We start from the raw sequence: 19,411 nt of genomic DNA on the forward strand, positions 1-19,411 counted from the left end.
TAAAAACCTAGAGAAAATATTACACAATCTTGAGACTTTAGAAGTATTTGAAATTAATCAACAACAAGAAAAGCATGCCCCCATCACTGCTTTTATTCAACATTTTACTGGAGGCTAAGCTAAATGCAATAAGTATGTATAATGAGGAAGAGAGAAAACTCTCCTTATTTGCCAGACACTCTTCTATGTACCAGGTGCTGTTCTGAGTGTTTTACAGTTTTTAATCCCCACAACAGTCCCATGAGATAGGATTATGCAAATGAGGAGGGTTGAGGATAAGCAAGTTACCCAAGGTTATACAGTTAGTAAACAGCAAATTCAGGATTTGAATCCAGGCCAGTGTAGCCACAGGATCCACTTTTTACTACTATGCTATCTGTCCTCACATCTGTCTACTTGGAAAATACAAGACACTCAATATAAACTATTAGAATGAAGAAGAGTTCAGGAATGTTGCTACATAAAAAAAGCAACATATAAAAACTGATAATTGATAGTGTTCTTATGCCTTACTAACAATTTAAAAATAACAGAAAAAAAGGATCCCATTCCCAATTGAAAAGCAAACTGTAAAGTATGCTAGCATAAACTAAAAATTAAAAAAATTTTGAGATATTAAAAAATATCAATATATTTTACCATGACTAAAGAAAAAAAATACCAAAAAATGAAGGGACATACCATGATCACTCATTAGAATACTAAAGAGACAAAAATTCCAAGCCTTTCTAAATTATTTAAATTCAAGGTAATGCCAATCAAAATCCCCCAGAATATACATATCAAATAAATCTGTAAAACAATACTAATGTTTATAGAAACATAAATATTTAGTTAAAATATAAAAACATGGAAAAGAATTAAAAAACACTGAATTCATATAGTAGTTACCACTGGGGTGGGGAGGAACAGGATCAGGGTGGGTATACAGGAGGCCTTAACTGTATCCACAATTTCTTTTCCCCTATTTGAAGCAAATATGACAATGTTAAGATTTGATAAAGCTGAGTGGTGAGTATAGGGGTGTCCTTTTTATCCTGCTGTCATCTGGTTGGCATGTTTGAAATACTTCATAATAAAAAGAATTAAACAAAAAAGATTATATCATTCTAAGACTTTACAAACCATTTATTTTGAAAGAAGCTATAATTCTATGAACTTGAGAAGACCAGCTCTGGGGCCATTATTATCATACTACTTTAGGGCCTGGAGATTACACACTACAGAAAAAGATGGATAGCAGTCCATTTTATTTTTGGTGTGGTTTAAATTTATTAGACACTTTTGAGGTGCCTACTATACTCAAGATACTCTGGTAGGATATGAAGAAAGATATAAAACTTGAGTCTCTACTTTCAAAGAGTTTATAATCTAGATGGTGAAATAAATTAACCTTCAAAAATAATGGGCAGATGTCTATGGTCCAGGGGTAATCTCCTACCTTTCTGCCCCTTCTATTTTTCTGTATTACTTTTTCTTTTCCTGTAGGAAAATATCTGCATTACATTATTTTGTTCGTGCTCATTACGTGTGGCTCACTATAAAATTAACATTAGCATCAACATATTTAATAATCTAGAGAGAAGGTGTTTCAAATTGTAATTCTTACATAGAAATTTGTTTTTGGTAGAGAAAATGGGAGTATATTTTAGCGACATTCACTAAATACCAGTACCAGGTAAAAATGAAACAAAATTCTGAAATATTTTTTAATCTATGTGAAATAAACGGTTAAGTAACCCAACCTTTCAGCTTTAAGAGCTCATATCCTTACACTTGATATGAATACATGTTATGAATAATCAGTTTCGTTTTTATGCATTTACATAAACCAGTTGTATATTTTTTCTTTTCCTAAATTCTAACTGCCAAGAATTAGTTAAAAAATCAGACTGCCATGAAGTAACACAAAGACAACTATAATTAGTTTTAAAATTTTATTGAAATCCAGCTTTATAATTTAACAATTTAATACAATATTATATTGAATACTTTCTAACCAGTATTCTCACCTGCTTTACATGATTTCTGGGCAGCACAACTTTTAAGAATTGATACTTTCTGCCTAATTTTCCATGATATGCCAATTATACATTCATTAAAATCTCAGATACTTCCCTACATTGTTCTTATCTCAATGTAAGAATTTAAAAAAATAAGCTCAAATATTCAAAATTTAAGACATTAATATTGTAGCCACTGTAATATAGAAAAGAAAAAAATTTACACAATCTTAACTGTTTAAAGTTGTTAACATTTATTGTAGTAATGCAAAATGAATTTTTAATGTAACCATATGAATTTTTCATTAAAATGTTCAACCATTTCCTAATGAAGCATGTCCAAAGTTATAAAAATCTTTTTTAAAGTAACCTATACTAAATTAATCCAAAAGTAATTGTGGCACTTCAGATAAGACATTTATTCTATTGCATATTTTAAGTACCTAAGGTACAGCCTGATCAATAGCAGGTTACTGGAAAGAATAAAAAGCACGGCTTTCTTTAAGGAGTGAGTCGTTTGGGATCACGAGGGAACATTGAGGTCTGTCGGACATTGTGCAATCCCAAAAACAGCATAGTCACTCGTTCCAACCCTGGGGAAAACGAAAAAAAAAAAAATTAATTCTTTTTCTAAAAACCTCTCAGAGTCTTACTTATGGAAAACTACCAACATAATATCACTGATCAGAAAAATACTCTTCCTTGTTAGGAAGGAAAATGACTTCTCTTATTTTGAGTTTATTTAAAATTGAATGATTTGGGTCTAATTCAGAATAGAGACGATGCTGATGTGGGAGGGACTAAATGAGATATCTTTAAGTTGTATGGATTCTGTGAAATATGATCTACAAAAATCTATATGAACATCTGAAATTTATGATATAAACAAACAAAACATTTTATAAGCCTATATGTTTTCAAATGAGACCAGAATTTAATTATGTGGCCCAGGCTATCAGTATGAGATGAGAGCCATAAACTTGTTCATGGAAATTTATCAATGGAAGTACCAGAAATTTACTGTAATTCAATAGACATGCAACAAGGTAGTTCCTAGTATAAAAGACTCTAGAGTACATGTACTAAATGTTTTGAGTGAAGAAGAGACTGATTTTGACATGTGACTTAAATATTATAGTACTGACAAGAATTAAGACTAACAAACAGAGCAGAACTAGCAAAGGAAATTTTTTGTGTGCAATTTATTTCACTAATGTTGTAGAGGACTAAGAGGAATATATTTAACTTCTAAAACAAAAATATAAATGAGAGAATTAACATTTTTATTGCTATTCCTTACTAAAAAGCATCTGCAGATGTAAATTTGAACCTTGTATTATAGTAATCTAACACTAATCAAAAAAAAAAAACCATACCACATCCCATCTTCCTCTCAAACATTAATTGTCAAAAAACAGGTGGTATTTTGATAACCATTCAAGTGTCCTTCTTCACAAGATTAAAATTTACATTATCAGTCACAAAAACTTGTAAAATATTATACAAAATACACATTACTGAATAAGAGAAAATAGCTGTAAATTTCCCATTAAAACAAACTATATAGTCAATGTAGCATTGTTTGTAATAACAAAAAGCTGGTAACAACCTACATGTCTATTTACAGGAAGCTGGTTAACAAGATTACAGTGTACCCTTTCAATGGATTTTATGTAGTGATAAAAAAAGAATGAAAAAGTTCTTTAAGTATTGATAAAGAATGAGTTACAAAATATAAGTGAAAAATGTGAGGTATTGCACGGTTGATATAGTATGCTACAATTGTGTAAAAATGTATTTTAAAATGCATGTATTTTTGCATATGCAAAGATTACCTGCAAAGGTAAACAGAAAACTAGAAACAATACTTTCCTGTAAGGAAGTGAATGTACACTCCTCTATACCCTTTCATTTTTTTTTTTTTTTTAAAGATTTTTAAATTTTTTTCCTTTTTTCTCCCCAAAGCCCCCCAGTACATAGTTGTATATTCTTCGTTGTGGGTCCTTCTAGTTGTGACATGTGGGACGCTGCCTCAGCATGGTCTGATGAGCAATGCCATGTCCATGCCCAGGATTCAAACCAACGAAACACTGGGCTGCCTGCAGCGGAGCCTGTGAACTTAACCACTTGGCCATGGGGCCAGCCCCTACCCTTTCATTTTGAAAATTTTCTAAGTGTACTACCTATTCACAAAAAAAGCTCCAAACAAAAGCTTCAACAAACCTTTACATTCAGAATTCTTTTTTTTTTTTTTTTTTAAGATTGGCACATGGGCTAACAACTGTTGCCAATCTTTTTTTTTTTTTTTCCTGCTTTATCTCCCCAACCACCCTCCCCTCACCGAGCCACATAGCTGTATATCTTAGTTGCAGGTCCTTCTAGTTGTGGGATGTGGGACGCCGCCTCAACGTGGCCTGATGAGCGGTGCCATGTCCGCGCCCAGGATCCGAACCCTGGGCCGCCGCAGCGGAGTGCGTGAACTCCCTCAGCCATGGAGCCAGCCCCTCAGAATTTTTTTTAAGAGTCTTTGATATGGACATCCAAAAGCTGAGTCAGTTAAACATTTACTCATTTTAAATCACAAAGCAGTATCTTACATATACTTGAGAAATCATCCTAAAAGTCAATGAAATGTTACATTTCAACAAAAACATTGAGCAGCAGTCTGTGCTGACTCAAGGGAAAGCATTAATTTGGGCTAATCTGAATGAACTTGTGGATGCAAGAGAAAACAGGATACTTAATATATGAGACATTTTGCTTCTAAACTCTTAGGAGAAAAAGAATAGCTAGAACTTTACTAAAATATTTCAGAACACACAAGTTAGCTCTTCATTTTCTTCCTTGGAAATCAAATCTCACTTTAAAAAATTCTTATAATTCAAATTTGTATTACACTTAGCACTTTCGGACTTATTTGTAAGCAATAACAATAAACACAATTTACTTTTTGGAGTCTAATGCTGAGGAAATTTACTTAAAATTGAATGAACACTTTGCCAAACGAAATCTGGGTTGGAAATATTATTGTCATAATATTAAAGGAATATTACCAATGCCTCCACCAGCATGAGGAGGGGCTCCAAAGCGGAAGGAATCAATGTATGCCTTAATTTTCTCCAGATCTACAAAAAAACAAACAATTTATTACCTTATTTAGCTTAAAAAAAGTATGAAAGCAATTATTGTTCAATGAATATTAAAACAAATGACTGTGTCTCTGAGACGTCTTTAAACTATTTAAAATGTACTGTTTTCAGAATATTCATTACCCTCCTAAACATATTTAAGTTGTTTACCAATTCCATGATGTAAGGCTCTCTCTGTTAGCAGCTGAGGATCATGTATTCTTTGAGCTCCTGACAGTATTTCTTCTCCTCTCATAAACATATCATAAGAGTTAGACTGTTTCTGCAAGAAAAACAAACAAGGAAATACCACTCTTCAAGTGGCTATCATACTATTTCCACTACACTTTTGTGGGGAAAAAAAATCTCTGTTGCATGAAGACCAAGTCCATTTTTTCCTATAATTAATGTTGCAACCTGCTCCAGTGAACTTAATTTGTTTCTCTAAAGCAGAATTAAACTAGTGAGGGTTGAATAATAACTTTTTATTTGCCTCTATCAGATTTTCTCCCATCCCTTTCAATAACAAAGCAGAGCACCATATCCAACTTTTAAGATGTAGTATGGACTGTTATTTCCTTTATCATATGAAATGTTTTTAAGTGTGATATGATTTGGGGGTCACTTTTGGAACTTCAGATTATCAACAGGTGTTAGTCTTTTCAATTTTTAAAATTCCTTTTTTATTTTAAGGAAAGTTAATTGCACATCAACTTATCATAGCTTAACCTATTCCCTATTAGGTTTTAACTTACTTTCCCTAAATTAAATGGTTCTCACAGTGTGATTCCTGGACCAGTAGCCTCAGTATACTGGGTAACTCGTGAGAAATGCAAATTATGAAGCCCCACCCCATACCAACTAATCAGAATGTGTGGTGATGGGGCCCAGGGATCTGTTTTAAGGAGTTCTCCAAGTGATTGTCATGCACACTGGAGTCTGGGAACCATGCAACGGAAACCGGTAACAGCCCACAAGACATTATTTCCATTAACTCAAGACAGAATGTGAATTATTAGTTCCAGGTCAATGAGAAGATGATTTGCTGAAGTCTGCAAAGCTAGTAGTACTATTTATTATATTTATATGGTATTTCTTCCTTACAAATCTTTAAAAAATGGCAACTGATAATGATTTTTAATATTGGGACTAATTTGCTAGAATATTCAAATTTCACAGTATCATTTTGACCTGAATTGGCAGAAACCAGTTAGTAATAAATATAACAATGTGTCCATCAAAACTGGAAATTACTAATGAAACCATTATTCCCATTGTACAATTTGACACAGTGACAATAAAGTTTTCCTTCTTCCCCAAAACAGGTTATTTAAAATCAAATTACTTACAGGATTCCTTGGGTCAGGCATGGTATAGAAAGGTCTTACAGCCAATGGATATTTATCAAGAATATAAAAATCTGTATCATACTATAAAAAGAATAAATATCATTAAAATAGAGTTTTAAGAAATTTAATAAAAGTACCAAAATGTTAGCCTTCTTTTTAATTGTCTTATTTTTTATGTTTTGTTCTTCAAAATTACTGTAATTACACTGAATATACAGTAAGTATTCTTCTTTCAAGTAACATCCGTATCCTGTAGTATTTTGCCATGATGTTATAAATTCTTCCAATACTTAATTTTTGGAACCTGCTGACTATGCAATCATAGTTCAAATATTCATTCATTTTATGGACATGTGCTTTCTTTCCAATTTCTCCCTCATCAAAAATAAGACTGCGGTAAACTTATTTGATTTTCATTTTTTTTCCTTTTGCTATTTTAGCTCATTTAGGCTTTCAGATCCATTTTATAATTGTTTTTGTTAAATTATCCCAAACCTCTTTGGGTTTTACAAAATCTATAAATTATTAAATCTATAAATTATTTTGGAAAAAACTGACATCTTCTACAATATTGATCTTCAAAAAAATCTTGATTCTTTTCCCAATAATTTAAAATTCCATTTAAATATCTAAAAGAAATTTGGTAGTTTTCTTCAAATGAAAACTACACTCGAAAGAAATAACATTAACATGCAATTACAAATTTTTGTTAGAAAGAGTATTTACTATGGATTTAATTAAAAAGAAACCAATCACATTTCAACTGTTTTGACGTTAAACATTTTTGCTAAAACTAGAGTGCAGAGGGAATGTCAACAGAGCTGACAAACTGGAATTGGCTCTGCTGAAACAGCATTTTAAAGGTATAAACTCAGTGCAGTTTCAGAAATAGTTCCCCAGTCAGTTTAACACTTTTGAGTGCAACCAGCAGGAGGAGCTCAGGGTCTGTTTTCATTTCATAACAGAATTCTCTTAATTTCTTTAAAGACTACACTAAGTTTAGCTTTTATCTTATCTGGAGTTTTAGAAAATGAGATAGGAAAGTAGCTTTCACCTAAGAGGTGGAAAGGAAACTCATTACCTTCCAGTCCCATGAATCAGCAGGGGCACTCAGGGAAGACCATTTCTAAATAATTTCAAAACATCATGAAGTCTTTTCCAACTAATCTGACAATGTGACATACATACCACTTTTAGTGATATAACCATACAAAAATCAAATATTGAGCTAATCAAGCCATCTGGGCAAAGCCTGTCTGGAGATTTTTTATTTTTCCAAAAATTAAAAAGACCCCCTTGGTTTTTATTTATTCTGGAATCATACCATTCTAGGAAGATTAGTGCCCTCTGCAACTGTTCTTTAGTACCAGGATATGTTTCAGATTTAGAAAAAGAAATGCAGCATGTAGAAGAATCCTACCTTTTCCTTTACCAAACGACCCAACAGTTTTTCATTTGGTGTACTGAAAAAGAAACATGAAATCAGGTGTTTGAAGATCAAATAGTAACTTAAAAGAGTTATAAGTTAATAAGGCACCTTTTCTATTTGAAGTTCTCAAAGGATAAAAAATTTGGCCAAAATACAGTTATCTATCCTGCTGCTTTTTTAAAAGGTAAACACTACTGGGAACCACTTATGAATGCACCTGGTACAGCGACTTAGCATTTAGTAGATGCTGCTCAACAATATATAAATAAAACCAAAAACACAATTTAGCAATTCAATGATTCAGAAATGATACGGATGAAATAATTTCCTAAATTACATACAATAAAAGTTCACCATACCAACATAAGCTATTCTTGCCATTAAATGGTTCCGCTTCAAAATGGTCTCTCTTTTTTTATTTTTATCAAAGGTTTATAAAAACAAAAATCAGTATTTCCAAGTCTTTAAATACAAGTGTTTATATAAACCAATTAAATTTCTATACCTAAGAGGTTGCTACTTTAGCTACTATCCTATTTAAGAACAATTTCCAAAATACTTAAGAAAATATTGTCCAAAGAATTTACAATTTGCCTTAAAATGTCATCTAGCAATGCAGGGGATGTTTAAAACCATATACATGTATCTATATATTTTTGTTACACAAAAATAAAGCGTTTTGAGTAAAATATGTTTAAAAAAATAAAACCTAGGAAATGACAATAATCATCCGTTCCCTCCTACATTCATGTGAATTACTGTGATAACTTAAATATTTTAACTTAAGAACCTTTCAATAACATGTAAGTAGATAGTAATTTCCAATCTTTATTAAACTACATAGTAATTTGTTTCAAAATTATAAGTTGTATGATCTGAATTTAGATAATACTGGATATCAAATAAAGAACAGTGATTTACAGAACTTTTGGCGATCTTAACCATTGTATGCCCTAATTCTATGTGGGGATGGATTTAGACTGCTATCTATCCTGTCTAACACACTGATTTAGAAATAGAGGTTACACATGAGATGATAAAATCACAGACAAAAGTCCCTATGTTCTTTAAAGTATTACAAATATGAGGGGGGAAAACAAAAAATGGTGTTTATAAATAAAACTATTGAAGCTCAGGCGAACTGCATTAAACCCAACATTTTATTTCAGATCACACATTAAACACAACAGCAGCAGACTATATGCAAAGTTAATAAACCGAAGTCTATCAACTGGGTAAAAAAAATCACCATTCATTAACATATTCAATCTTTCATACCTGAAACATAATCACTCAAGTTTTAAAAATCACAAAGACAAACCTCAGATCTTCTTCATCTCCCATTTCGATCCCAGCTTCCCTCAGCATAGCCAGTGCTTCGCAGTACTCTAGTCTTAAAGTTGGCTCCAAAAATTTGAAGGGCTCACATGGGAATTGTTTATTCACCGTCTGAATTTCAGTTTGAAACCTATTTGTACAATGATTCAGTTAATAAAAATGTGTGAGATAAATGTTTTCCCCACAAGAGGTCACTGTAGCAATGTATAAAAACCAATTTTTAAAAAAAATTCTATTAAAACTGGTGAAATAAGGAGCATACAGCTTTATTCTTCCACACACTTGATACACTTTTTTTTTTCAACAAAGAAAACATCTTTAACATTTCACAGGAGTCACTATATGTGTAATGATGAAGAGGTTCAGGCGTGAAAGCTCAACGGTTAGCTAAGTGCCCTCTCCAGCTGAACAACGCAGCCCCACAGACCCTCCCAGCTGTCTCAGGAGCCTGTTCCCACGTGGCTGGCTGAAACAGACCCAAGAGCCAACTGTATATACTATCAGTTCTAGGTGTTCCACTGAATACAATTTGAAATTCAGAGATAACTCAAAAGGAAATGCTTTTAGAATAAAGCTCTTTTGTGTAAAATCAGCCTCAGTGCAGAAACTGCCTCAGGGCCGTTTTGGCTCTTCAGTAGTATTACCAACAGCAAAGAAAAAGTACCTATCTATGGCACAGAAAATCATTCTTTGAATTAGTGTATGTACCAGGAACCAGGACAAAGTATTATCAAGAAATTTAGTTAAAGAATTTAAATACTTAAAATATTAAACACCACTTCTCAGTCTCCTGTTGTTAGTCACCACTGTGGTATTAAAGGATTAAAAACTTTGTAACTCATAGCAGCTAACATTGTTAGAAACATAAAAGACCCATTTTATGAGGCATTAGAAAAAATTTGGAGCCAGCCCTGATGGCCTACTGGTTAAAGTTTGGTGCGCTCTGCTTTGGCAGCCCAGGTTCTGTTCCTGGGTGTGGAACCACACCACTCATCTGTCAATAGCCAAGCTGTGGTGGTGGCTCACACAGAAGAACTAGAAGGACTTACAACTAGAATATACAACTTTGTACTGGGGCTTTAGGGAGGGGGAAAAAAAAAGAAAGGAAGATTGGCAAAAGATGTTAGCTCAGGGTGAATCTTCCTCAGCAAAAAAAAAAAAAAAAAAAAATTGACTTTTTAACCCTTTAACAACACTTATCTATCATCAACGAAGACCAAATGAATGAATACTTATCTTTCCCCATTCTCATTATACTGTAAGGTTGTTTAGGAGAGTACCAATTTCTTTCCCATTTTAATAATCACTACAGTATAGTGTCTAACCTCTCAACAGTAGGCACAAGATAAATGTTTACTGCATTGAACTGTTGCTAAGGAGGATGATATTTTATGAAGATTAAAAAAGAATATTTTTGCTAAAGTATTTATGGATGAAATCATAGCTGGAATTTGCTTCAAAATAATAAGGGGGTGGGAGAAATGGGTAAAACAAAACTGGCCATGGGTTTTGTCTGACTGAAACTGGGTGATGAGTACATAAGAGTTCATTAGGCTAATCTCCCTACTTTTGTATGTGTTTTGAAACTTTCCATTATTAATAGCATTGAAAAAAGTATGTTTATATTCTATGAAAACAGTAGAAATTAAAACAATATCACTTCCTGTTTAGTCTTAAAGACTTTCATGGGAGCAATAAAGCTTAGCCATTGATTTATTCAAATATTCACATAAGAAGGGTTAAGAAGACCTCAATAATTGATTTTTTTTCCTTTTAAAGATTGGCACCTGAGCTAACATCTGTTGCCAATCTTTTTTTTTCTTCTTCTTTCTTCTCTCCAAAGCACCCCCCAGTACACAGTTGTATATATTCCAGTTGTAGGTCCTTCTAGCTCTGCTATGTGGGACGCTGCCCCAGCAAGGCTTGATGAGCGGTGCCATGTCTGTGCCCAGGATCCAAAGGGGCGAAACCCAGGGCCGCCGAAGCATAGCGCACGAACTTAACCACTCGGCTTCAGGGCTGGCCCCCAAATAATTGATTTTTAAATTGCTTTTCTTTGCTTTGGATATTAACCTCCATTCATGTCTATCAATGGTAATACCAAAATATGACTATCAATATTTTAAAATATGTTTGAGTATTTTTCTTCTATAAGAGATAAGTACTAATGATAACGTGAGAGGGATATGACATAAGCCAGGGAACCCAATTTACAACTGAAGTGACTCATAGAGTATAGAAAGAAGGCTTTAAAAGGTCCAGTGATAATAGTGTCTGGGTCTCTAATTTGCTAAGGAGAGATCTGATTAATCCCAAGGGCCCGATTCATGATTGGTCTGTTGTTACCAAGACCAAAGTGAAAATTTCACATTCCAGTATTAAAAAGACAAGATATCAGTATCTAAAATAAATGGGTTTCAGAAATTTTCTTTAATTATAAATGTGAAAAGGAAATGAGAAAAGCTCTGTTCCTTCATTGTAGTTTCAAAGGATATTCTGTTTTATAAGGAAACATTAACTGTTACATATACTATCTGAATGAAAGTTGTTTAAAATTAAAACTGTATTGAAATGTTTCAGAGGACAAAAGTTTAAAAAAAAAGGCTGTCAATTAACAAGTTATCAAATTAACTGGTATTAAAGGTACAATGCAATGCAGAGAATGCCTGGAAAATATCTTATCTTTATAAGATCAATGATTAATTTCTGTGTTCTTGAAATTACTCATTAAACTTGCAATGAAGTAAATAAGATTCATAATATTTCTGAACTCTTTATGTATCAATGAAGCATATCCAAATACGTCAACAATTAATAGTTAAGTCTATTATAGCCTACTTACTACTTGAAGTACTGTCATAAGAATGGAGAAAGGGAAAAAAAGACTCTCTTGATTCTACTAAACTTGCTTTCCATTCTTTCCCTATTTTCTCTATATTAAACATCGTCACAAGTAAACTTCAATGACCCTTAAGGGAGAAGCTGTTTGCCAGTTTAGAGGGTGTACCTAAAGTGAACATTTTACATAATTCAATTTTCTGACCATCTGAAACATGTCTAATAATTTTCTGTAAATGATGTCAATTTACCAAGCCCATATAAGTCAAAAGTCACTTCAGTGTACTAGTTTCGAGTCTTTACTGGGCACTCAGTGTAAATAAAAACTGATGTAAGAATTAACCATTCCTGACACAGGCTTAGTTTACACAGAGAAATTCAGTAAGATTAGAAACTAGTAGACTGAAGGGACTTTTAACTTCTGAGGTATATTGTCTTCACTTACTATAGCTGAAGAAATTTGAGGCACAGAGTTAAATAACTCGCACAAGGCCCACACAGATATGTAGCAGAGGTGGGATTTGAACTCAGGCTACCTGGATCTAGCTGAATCCAAGCTCTTAACCACTACCCCATACTACCTCCCAGATAATAAATTGTTATAAAAATAACATAGGCACTATTTCTTGAGATGTTCAGGTTGTCAGTATAAAGGAAAAACAAATATGGTTAGGTTGTTCACAATCTGGTAAACTTCCCTAGCTGAAACCCCAATTGACTTGAATCCAGAAGTACTATTTTACGTGTGGATTTTTTCACTAAGTGACTGATAATTTAACTGGCAAGTCTTTATATATATATATATATATATATACATGCATACATATATATACACACACGTATTCAATAGACATACATATATTCAATAAAAACTAGTTTTACATTTCAAGAATTGCTTTATTTTGAAGTGCCCAAACTGATTTGAAACTAGGTATATAAAATATTTTTTTTTTACCTTTCTTGAAGCCCTTTGAATATTTGTACTAAAGTGTCAGCAATTTCTTCCACAACTTCATGGTAATGGTAACTGAAAGCCATTTCAATGTCCAAACCAACAAATTCAGTTAGATGTCTGTGGGTATTAGAGTCTTCAGCTCTGAATACTGTAACATTAATAAAAGAAATACATAGTAAATGGTGTTTTAAATTTTGGAGAAATTGGGATTTAAATACAAAATTCCATTTACTAGTACTCAAATGGTACTATTTTCATTACCATTAATGGGTTGGAAAGACCTTTGATAAGCCATCTGTTTCAACATTCTCTTGGACAGCAAACTCCTATAGTCATGTAGTAAAAGCTGTAACAAATGTAAATTAATACACGAGGCTCACAAGAACCCCAAGGGAATTCAAGATCCCGAAGTGCCTTCTCAATAATTAAAAATAGATGCAATATAGTGAGTTCCTCTCAATTTTATTAAAACTTGACTCGAGCTAAATGAAATCTGTACAAATGAAGTAACATTATACATAAACCAGCCATCACCTCGGTCCAGCTCTTATTCTTCTCACTGCACTTTCCTCCTTTCCAGTCTTCCTGACACTAGCTCTGCTCCATCTTTCACACCACTGCAAGAGTAATATTCTTATAACACATCCTTGCTCACTAACTTACAATGGTTCCCAAATGACTACTGTAATAAGACATAAAATGACAAAAGTCTAAAACCTTTATTGATTCCATAATTTAATCCTACCCTACATTTCCCATTTCTTCTTAACACTAACTAGTCTTACTTTTATTTTCTCCATGCCATTTACTTATCCTGCTTCCTCTGACTAGAATGCCACCTCCATTGTCTATATCTCCCACTCTGTCCTTAAAGCCCCTTTCAGTTTGAGTTTTCTTATATGGTGACTCCAGCAAACTCTTGTTTTTACACTATCTATACTACATAATTAACACCAACCTGCTGATTGTACAGCACAATCTGGTTATTTATTGTGAAAATCAGTTGATTAGTCCCTGTGACTGCTATAGGTATGCATGTCTTATTCTCTTCTGGGATCAGGGACAATGTTTATTCCCTTGTCACTCAAAGCATGGTCTGCAAATTAGCAGCATCAGCAGTACCTGGGAGCTTGTGAGAACTGCAGAATCTCAAGCCTCACCTTATATGTACTGGTCAGAATCTGCACTTTAACAAGACCCCAGGTGATTTGTGTGCACGTTAACATTTGAGAAGTGCTGGTTGATTCTTCTATGTACATGGTACCTAGTGCAAGGCTATATATGCAGCAGGTGTTCAACAAATAATTGGTTGAAAATCAAGACACTTAAGGATCTTGCCAGTTTCTCTATTAGCGGGTATTTAATTTTATTAAGCTATCAAAAAACTTATATAAAATAACTTGGTAAGTTTTACATAATGAACTATAAGCTGGTTTTTGCTTATAATTAGCCTCATGAAAAATTTTGCCACATGATGAGTTTGTGATTAACTTAGCAAATACATCTTAAAAACCACGCTAACACAATCTATTAAATATCAGACATTTGTTAGTAATTTCTAACAGACTTTAGCGTATTATCAATACTAAGGACAGCGCAAATAGGAATAATAAAACAATAGGTTTGGAATAAAATTGGTAGCACAGTATACAGAGGTACCTTGGTAAACTTAAAATAGGACAACAAAATATATTATTTGGAAGATTGTAACCACTTGTTCTTTAGTGTTTAGTGTTTACAGAGAACATGACATGTTCTCTTAAAATGACAGTCCAAATGATAGCTAATTCTGTTCTAATCACACTTAAGAATAATAAATAACATACTTAAATATATTTCAGAGGGTGTATATTTTCAAAGCACACATTTTTAAAATGAGATGCTCCCAACATAAAAATTTTCTTCAGCCTTCTTCTGTAGGAATATACAATGCTTATGATTCTATTCACATGAATGATGCTCAACTGTTTAAAGAACTATTGAGCAGACAATTTTCTTTTTTTGGAAATGTCTACCCAAGCACACTGTCATTTTTACCTCAAGGTCTGGTGTTTATGTAGTCCGCATATAAACGGATTTAAGCTTTCAAAATGTCTGTATGTAAAATGTGTTTCTAAATCCACAACTATGGCACAATTAATGAATCTTGAGAAAACCATAATTGCTAAAACCTTACCTGGTCCAATGCAGAAAACCTTCTCAAAATCAGCACAAATACACATTTGTTTGTACAGCTGTGGGGACTGAGCCAGGTATGCATTATTTTTAAAATAGGACACAGTAAATACATTGGCTCCTCCTTCACTGGCGGCTGAAATGTAAACATTTATGTTATTATCAATTATAAGCTTATCAATGCAAACTTCTAGTAAAAACATTTATACTTTTGATTCAAGTACTTCACTTAAAAAAGAAAAACAGAAAAATCAAGAATTGCAGAGAAACCACAGTCTGTACCTGATAGTCTTATACCTGATTCTAAATAGTTTATATTTAGGACAGATTTGCTTCTTTGTCTATACCTTCATTTTACTTCTTTGGATACATATGCTACCCTTCTGCATCAATTTCAAATCTATTAAAGCTAACTTGTGATTGTAAAATTTTTTTTAAAAACGAAAAAATATGTACTTAGTAATGTGTCTAATTATCAAGAATGCAATATTCAATTTCTTATAACTAAATGCCATTCATAACATGTTGTTTAGTGTTATTTAAGCAACTCTAAAAAGGGTAAAACGATTAAGATAAGGTTCTCATATAATAATAAGTAATGAGATTTTTCCATCTATAGTATTTAGTAATTTTACAATGCAGTTTATACAAAGCAAAATTGCAATACCAATTTAGAAAGAAACCTACATAATGAAAGTAGTGTCTGGTACAACTTAACTAACAACAATCTTGCTTCGTGTTAGACTCATTTTATAATCATTGTTGCATAAGGATTCCTGAAATAAGGGGATGTAGTATTACTGATGTTAGCGATATGTGACTGCTGCAATATAGCAGAGTTTTCAAAATAAATAGTCTCATGCCAATTACTCTTAAGGGACACTTGGGATTCTAAAGTTTAAAAAACTAATATTAGGCAACTTGAGGAAAAGCAAATCTATTTTTAGAATTAAGAGAAATATCTTAAAGCATACCTGAGATAATTTTAGGAGTTTGGATCTCCACAAAACCCTTGTTAATTAAAGTTTCTCGGAAAAGATGGCAGATGCCAGACTGGAGACGGAAGACCGCCTGACTAGTTGATGTCTATAAGACAATAATAAAATCTAATTAAGTCAATTTGATACATTAACTGAAGTGGAGTATTTTCTAATCAGTCCACCTGCCTGGAAAGTTCATAGAGAACATAATTCATTATATAAGAGAAAAGTTAGGCTACATGACAATTAGTGTAAGGATATATCTTAGAATTTTCCACATTATAGAAGGAGAAGGGCAATTTTGCCATTTATCTCCAACCTCTCCAACTCCTGCCTTTATTAAGCTGAGAGTCTATGAAAGAACTGGCTTTAAATTAGATAGTAGTTCAGACATAAGCTAAGGTGCTAAAAAGATTTCACGTTACTAATGTACACAATGCTTCCCAAAATGTAAAGTCAAAGTAGGGGTTAAAAATGTGAACGCAGGGCCAGCCCCATGGCCGAGTGGTTAAGTTCCTACGCTCCACTTCGGCGGCCCAGGGTTTCGCTGGTTCGGATCCTGGGTGCAGACATGGCACTGCTCATCAAGCCATGCTGAGGTGGTGTCCCACGTGCCAAAACTAGAAGGACCCACAACTAAAAATATACAACTATGTACTGGGGGGCTTTGGGGAGAAAAAGGAAAAATAAAATCTTTAAAAAAAAATGTGAATGCTTACAAGGGCCAGAGAAATAACATAAATGAAATAAATAAATGATACTTCCTGGGTGGTACAGGGCATAGTAGAGGACACAATGCCCCATCTAGAGTGCTGGCTGTTGTTGCCATGTGGGTCCAGTATTGCCGGATTCACCTTCAACTTTTTAAGAAAAGCCATCTCTAGATTTAATGTGAAAACCCCAATTTTTCAATAGTGGCAATGAATTTAAATTAAAAGAAAAAATGATGTGGGCCAAAGAAAAATACTCTTTGGGCCAAATTCTAGAGGCACAACCAACAACCTGTGTGAACAAACAGCATGGGCAAATACAGTATGATGTCTAACAACTGAGGACAAAATTATGAAAAACCTGAGGTTTCTAGGCAGTATTAAGAGGACTTTTGATGACTGTTAGCCTTTTCTATATGCTGCAAATTAAAATGGAAAAGGTAAAAGCAGACATAAAGCAAATAATCAGGGGAAACGGAGGAAGATGTGGTAAGAACATTAAGAAAGAAAGATGACACTGGTTTTACTACAATGATGAAACCACTGAACTCTTTCACTTGCAACCAAACCAGAAAGGGAAACAGAAGACCTATGAGATTACTATGTAAACCACCAAGGCCAACTCCTTCTTTGTTAATTCTGCGCTCAGATCAAATTCAAAGGATTGAGGCATTAATTACTATCTCCACCTAGTCATTCTAACATGTGCACATAATTTCTTTCACAATTTTGTAGTGATATTAATGGATACGCTTCCACTTGCTGACTAACTTGTCTAAAACGAGTGTCACCTGGAAGCAAGCCCATTTATTGGCTTTATGATCCTTTGTCATTTTAAAACCAACCAAGTCAGTATCTTGTGAACTATTATTACACTGTCCTTGTTGCCTGCAATTCTTTTTAGGGGAGGGGTCAGTCAGAAAGAGAAACTGTTTCTTGTATCAGCATAGTTACATAGAGACAGATGCCAGTTAGTTTTGTAAGCCTGAGACCGGTATTGTATCCCTGCCTGCCTTGATTTTGGCACAATCGCATCACTTAAATAAATGAGGCATACCCTAAGATCAATGACTCTGTTGTCTAATCTTGTATCCTGGTTAACAGTAGCTCTTCCTTCCTAAAAAAAAGATGAAAACAAAGATTACCAATTTTTTTAAGAACACAAAAAACACTTTTAGAAGCCATGTTTACTTTTAAGTGAGAATGGTGTGTTTATGTGTGTTAATATTATGCCCCAAAATCAGGGATCCAAGAGACAAGTAGCAGGCAGAGAGAAGTTACTGTTAAAGAGAGAGGCAGAAAAAAGAGAAATGAGAATGAACAGAAGTTAATGCTTTCTTTCCATCTCCCACCCCCAAAAAGTTTGCCTCATTATTGGGACATCAGAAGAATTAACCACCTGTACGTTCACAGATTCCTGATTCTACCTGCTAAAGATTGAAGGAACAGATAAAAGCTGACATGGAGTAGTGGTTCTCAAAGTACATTCTGGGCACCACTGAAGGTCCCCGAGACCCTTTCAAGGAGTCCATGAAGTGAAACCTATTTTTTATAATAAAATCTTTTCACTTTCATTTTCTCCTGACTGTACTGAGGAGTTTTCCAAAGGCTTCCTGATGTGTGCTATCACACAGAATGAATGCAGAGGCAGATATGAGAATCTAAATGTGGTCTAATAAGCTGGACATTACAAAGATTTGTAGATGAAATAGTGTTACTCCTGACACTAAATTATTTTTTGTTTTTGAAAATATTTTTCATAAAATGTTATTTACTATTTTTATTATTGATATAAGAATATAAAGCACATAATATATTTATATTATTTTAAATAAATTAATAAATATTAAAATATTGTTTTACTTCTAATACTGTAAATATTGATTGATAGACCTACTACGAAAACAAAAGCCTGTAGGGTCAATTATTCTTAAGAGTATAAAGGGATCCTGAGACCAAAAAGTTTGAGAATTGTTGATATAAGAGTAAATTTAAATAAAAATGAAGCTCACATCAATTCACAAATCATGTCCTTCATACAAAAGTAGGGCGTCAAAGTTTTGCAAACTAAGCATAGAGAGGAAGCACAGTATTTCAAAAGTGTAATTTCTACCTCTTCTCCTTCCACCTCAGGCCGAACAGCATCATCCAGCTGCAGGGGCAAGCGGGGTTCAGCTAAACTGATCACATAAATCTGAAAGTGAGAGATTACCAAAAATATCATGAAGCACACAAAATCTGTTATCTTTTGCTTAAAAAAACAATCTGCAGTTGACTTAAACATGAAGCAATGTTTGCATACATCTTTAACTGAAACTACTTGCTAAAATTAAACAAGATGGCACATTTTTTTTACCTATAAAATGGGGATAATAATATTTCTTGCCTATCTATGTGGGCTGTTGGAACAGTCAAATGAGATAACATATATACACATATTTTGTAAACTCTAAGGTGCATACCAATGTGATAAATAAGTAATAACTGGAGTTGAGGGGTCTGGGCT

At 33.4% G+C, this 19,411-nt stretch overlaps 1 protein-coding gene across 1 annotated transcript in view; it reads right to left on the reverse strand.

Moving 5' to 3' along the window:
• Positions 1-1,923: 1,923 nt before the first annotated feature.
• DARS1 (aspartyl-tRNA synthetase 1) overlaps positions 1,924-19,411 on the reverse strand; it is a 58,639-nt gene continuing 41,151 nt past the window's right edge. The window contains exons 6-16 of the mRNA XM_001490023.5: positions 19,019-19,099; positions 17,963-18,022; positions 16,190-16,301; positions 15,217-15,351; positions 13,041-13,188; positions 9,231-9,377; positions 7,901-7,943; positions 6,481-6,561; positions 5,303-5,414; positions 5,057-5,128; positions 1,924-2,596 (exon numbers count right to left, since the gene is read on the reverse strand). Coding sequence (XP_001490073.1) covers positions 2,505-2,596; positions 5,057-5,128; positions 5,303-5,414; positions 6,481-6,561; positions 7,901-7,943; positions 9,231-9,377; positions 13,041-13,188; positions 15,217-15,351; positions 16,190-16,301; positions 17,963-18,022; positions 19,019-19,099 — 1,083 coding nt within the window. The 3' untranslated portion in view covers positions 1,924-2,504. The remainder of the gene's footprint in view (positions 2,597-5,056; positions 5,129-5,302; positions 5,415-6,480; positions 6,562-7,900; positions 7,944-9,230; positions 9,378-13,040; positions 13,189-15,216; positions 15,352-16,189; positions 16,302-17,962; positions 18,023-19,018; positions 19,100-19,411) is intronic.

The sequence above is a fragment of the Equus caballus genome, chromosome 18, assembly GCF_041296265.1.
Source record: "Equus caballus isolate H_3958 breed thoroughbred chromosome 18, TB-T2T, whole genome shotgun sequence".
Classification (NCBI taxonomy): domain Eukaryota; kingdom Metazoa; phylum Chordata; class Mammalia; order Perissodactyla; family Equidae; genus Equus; species Equus caballus.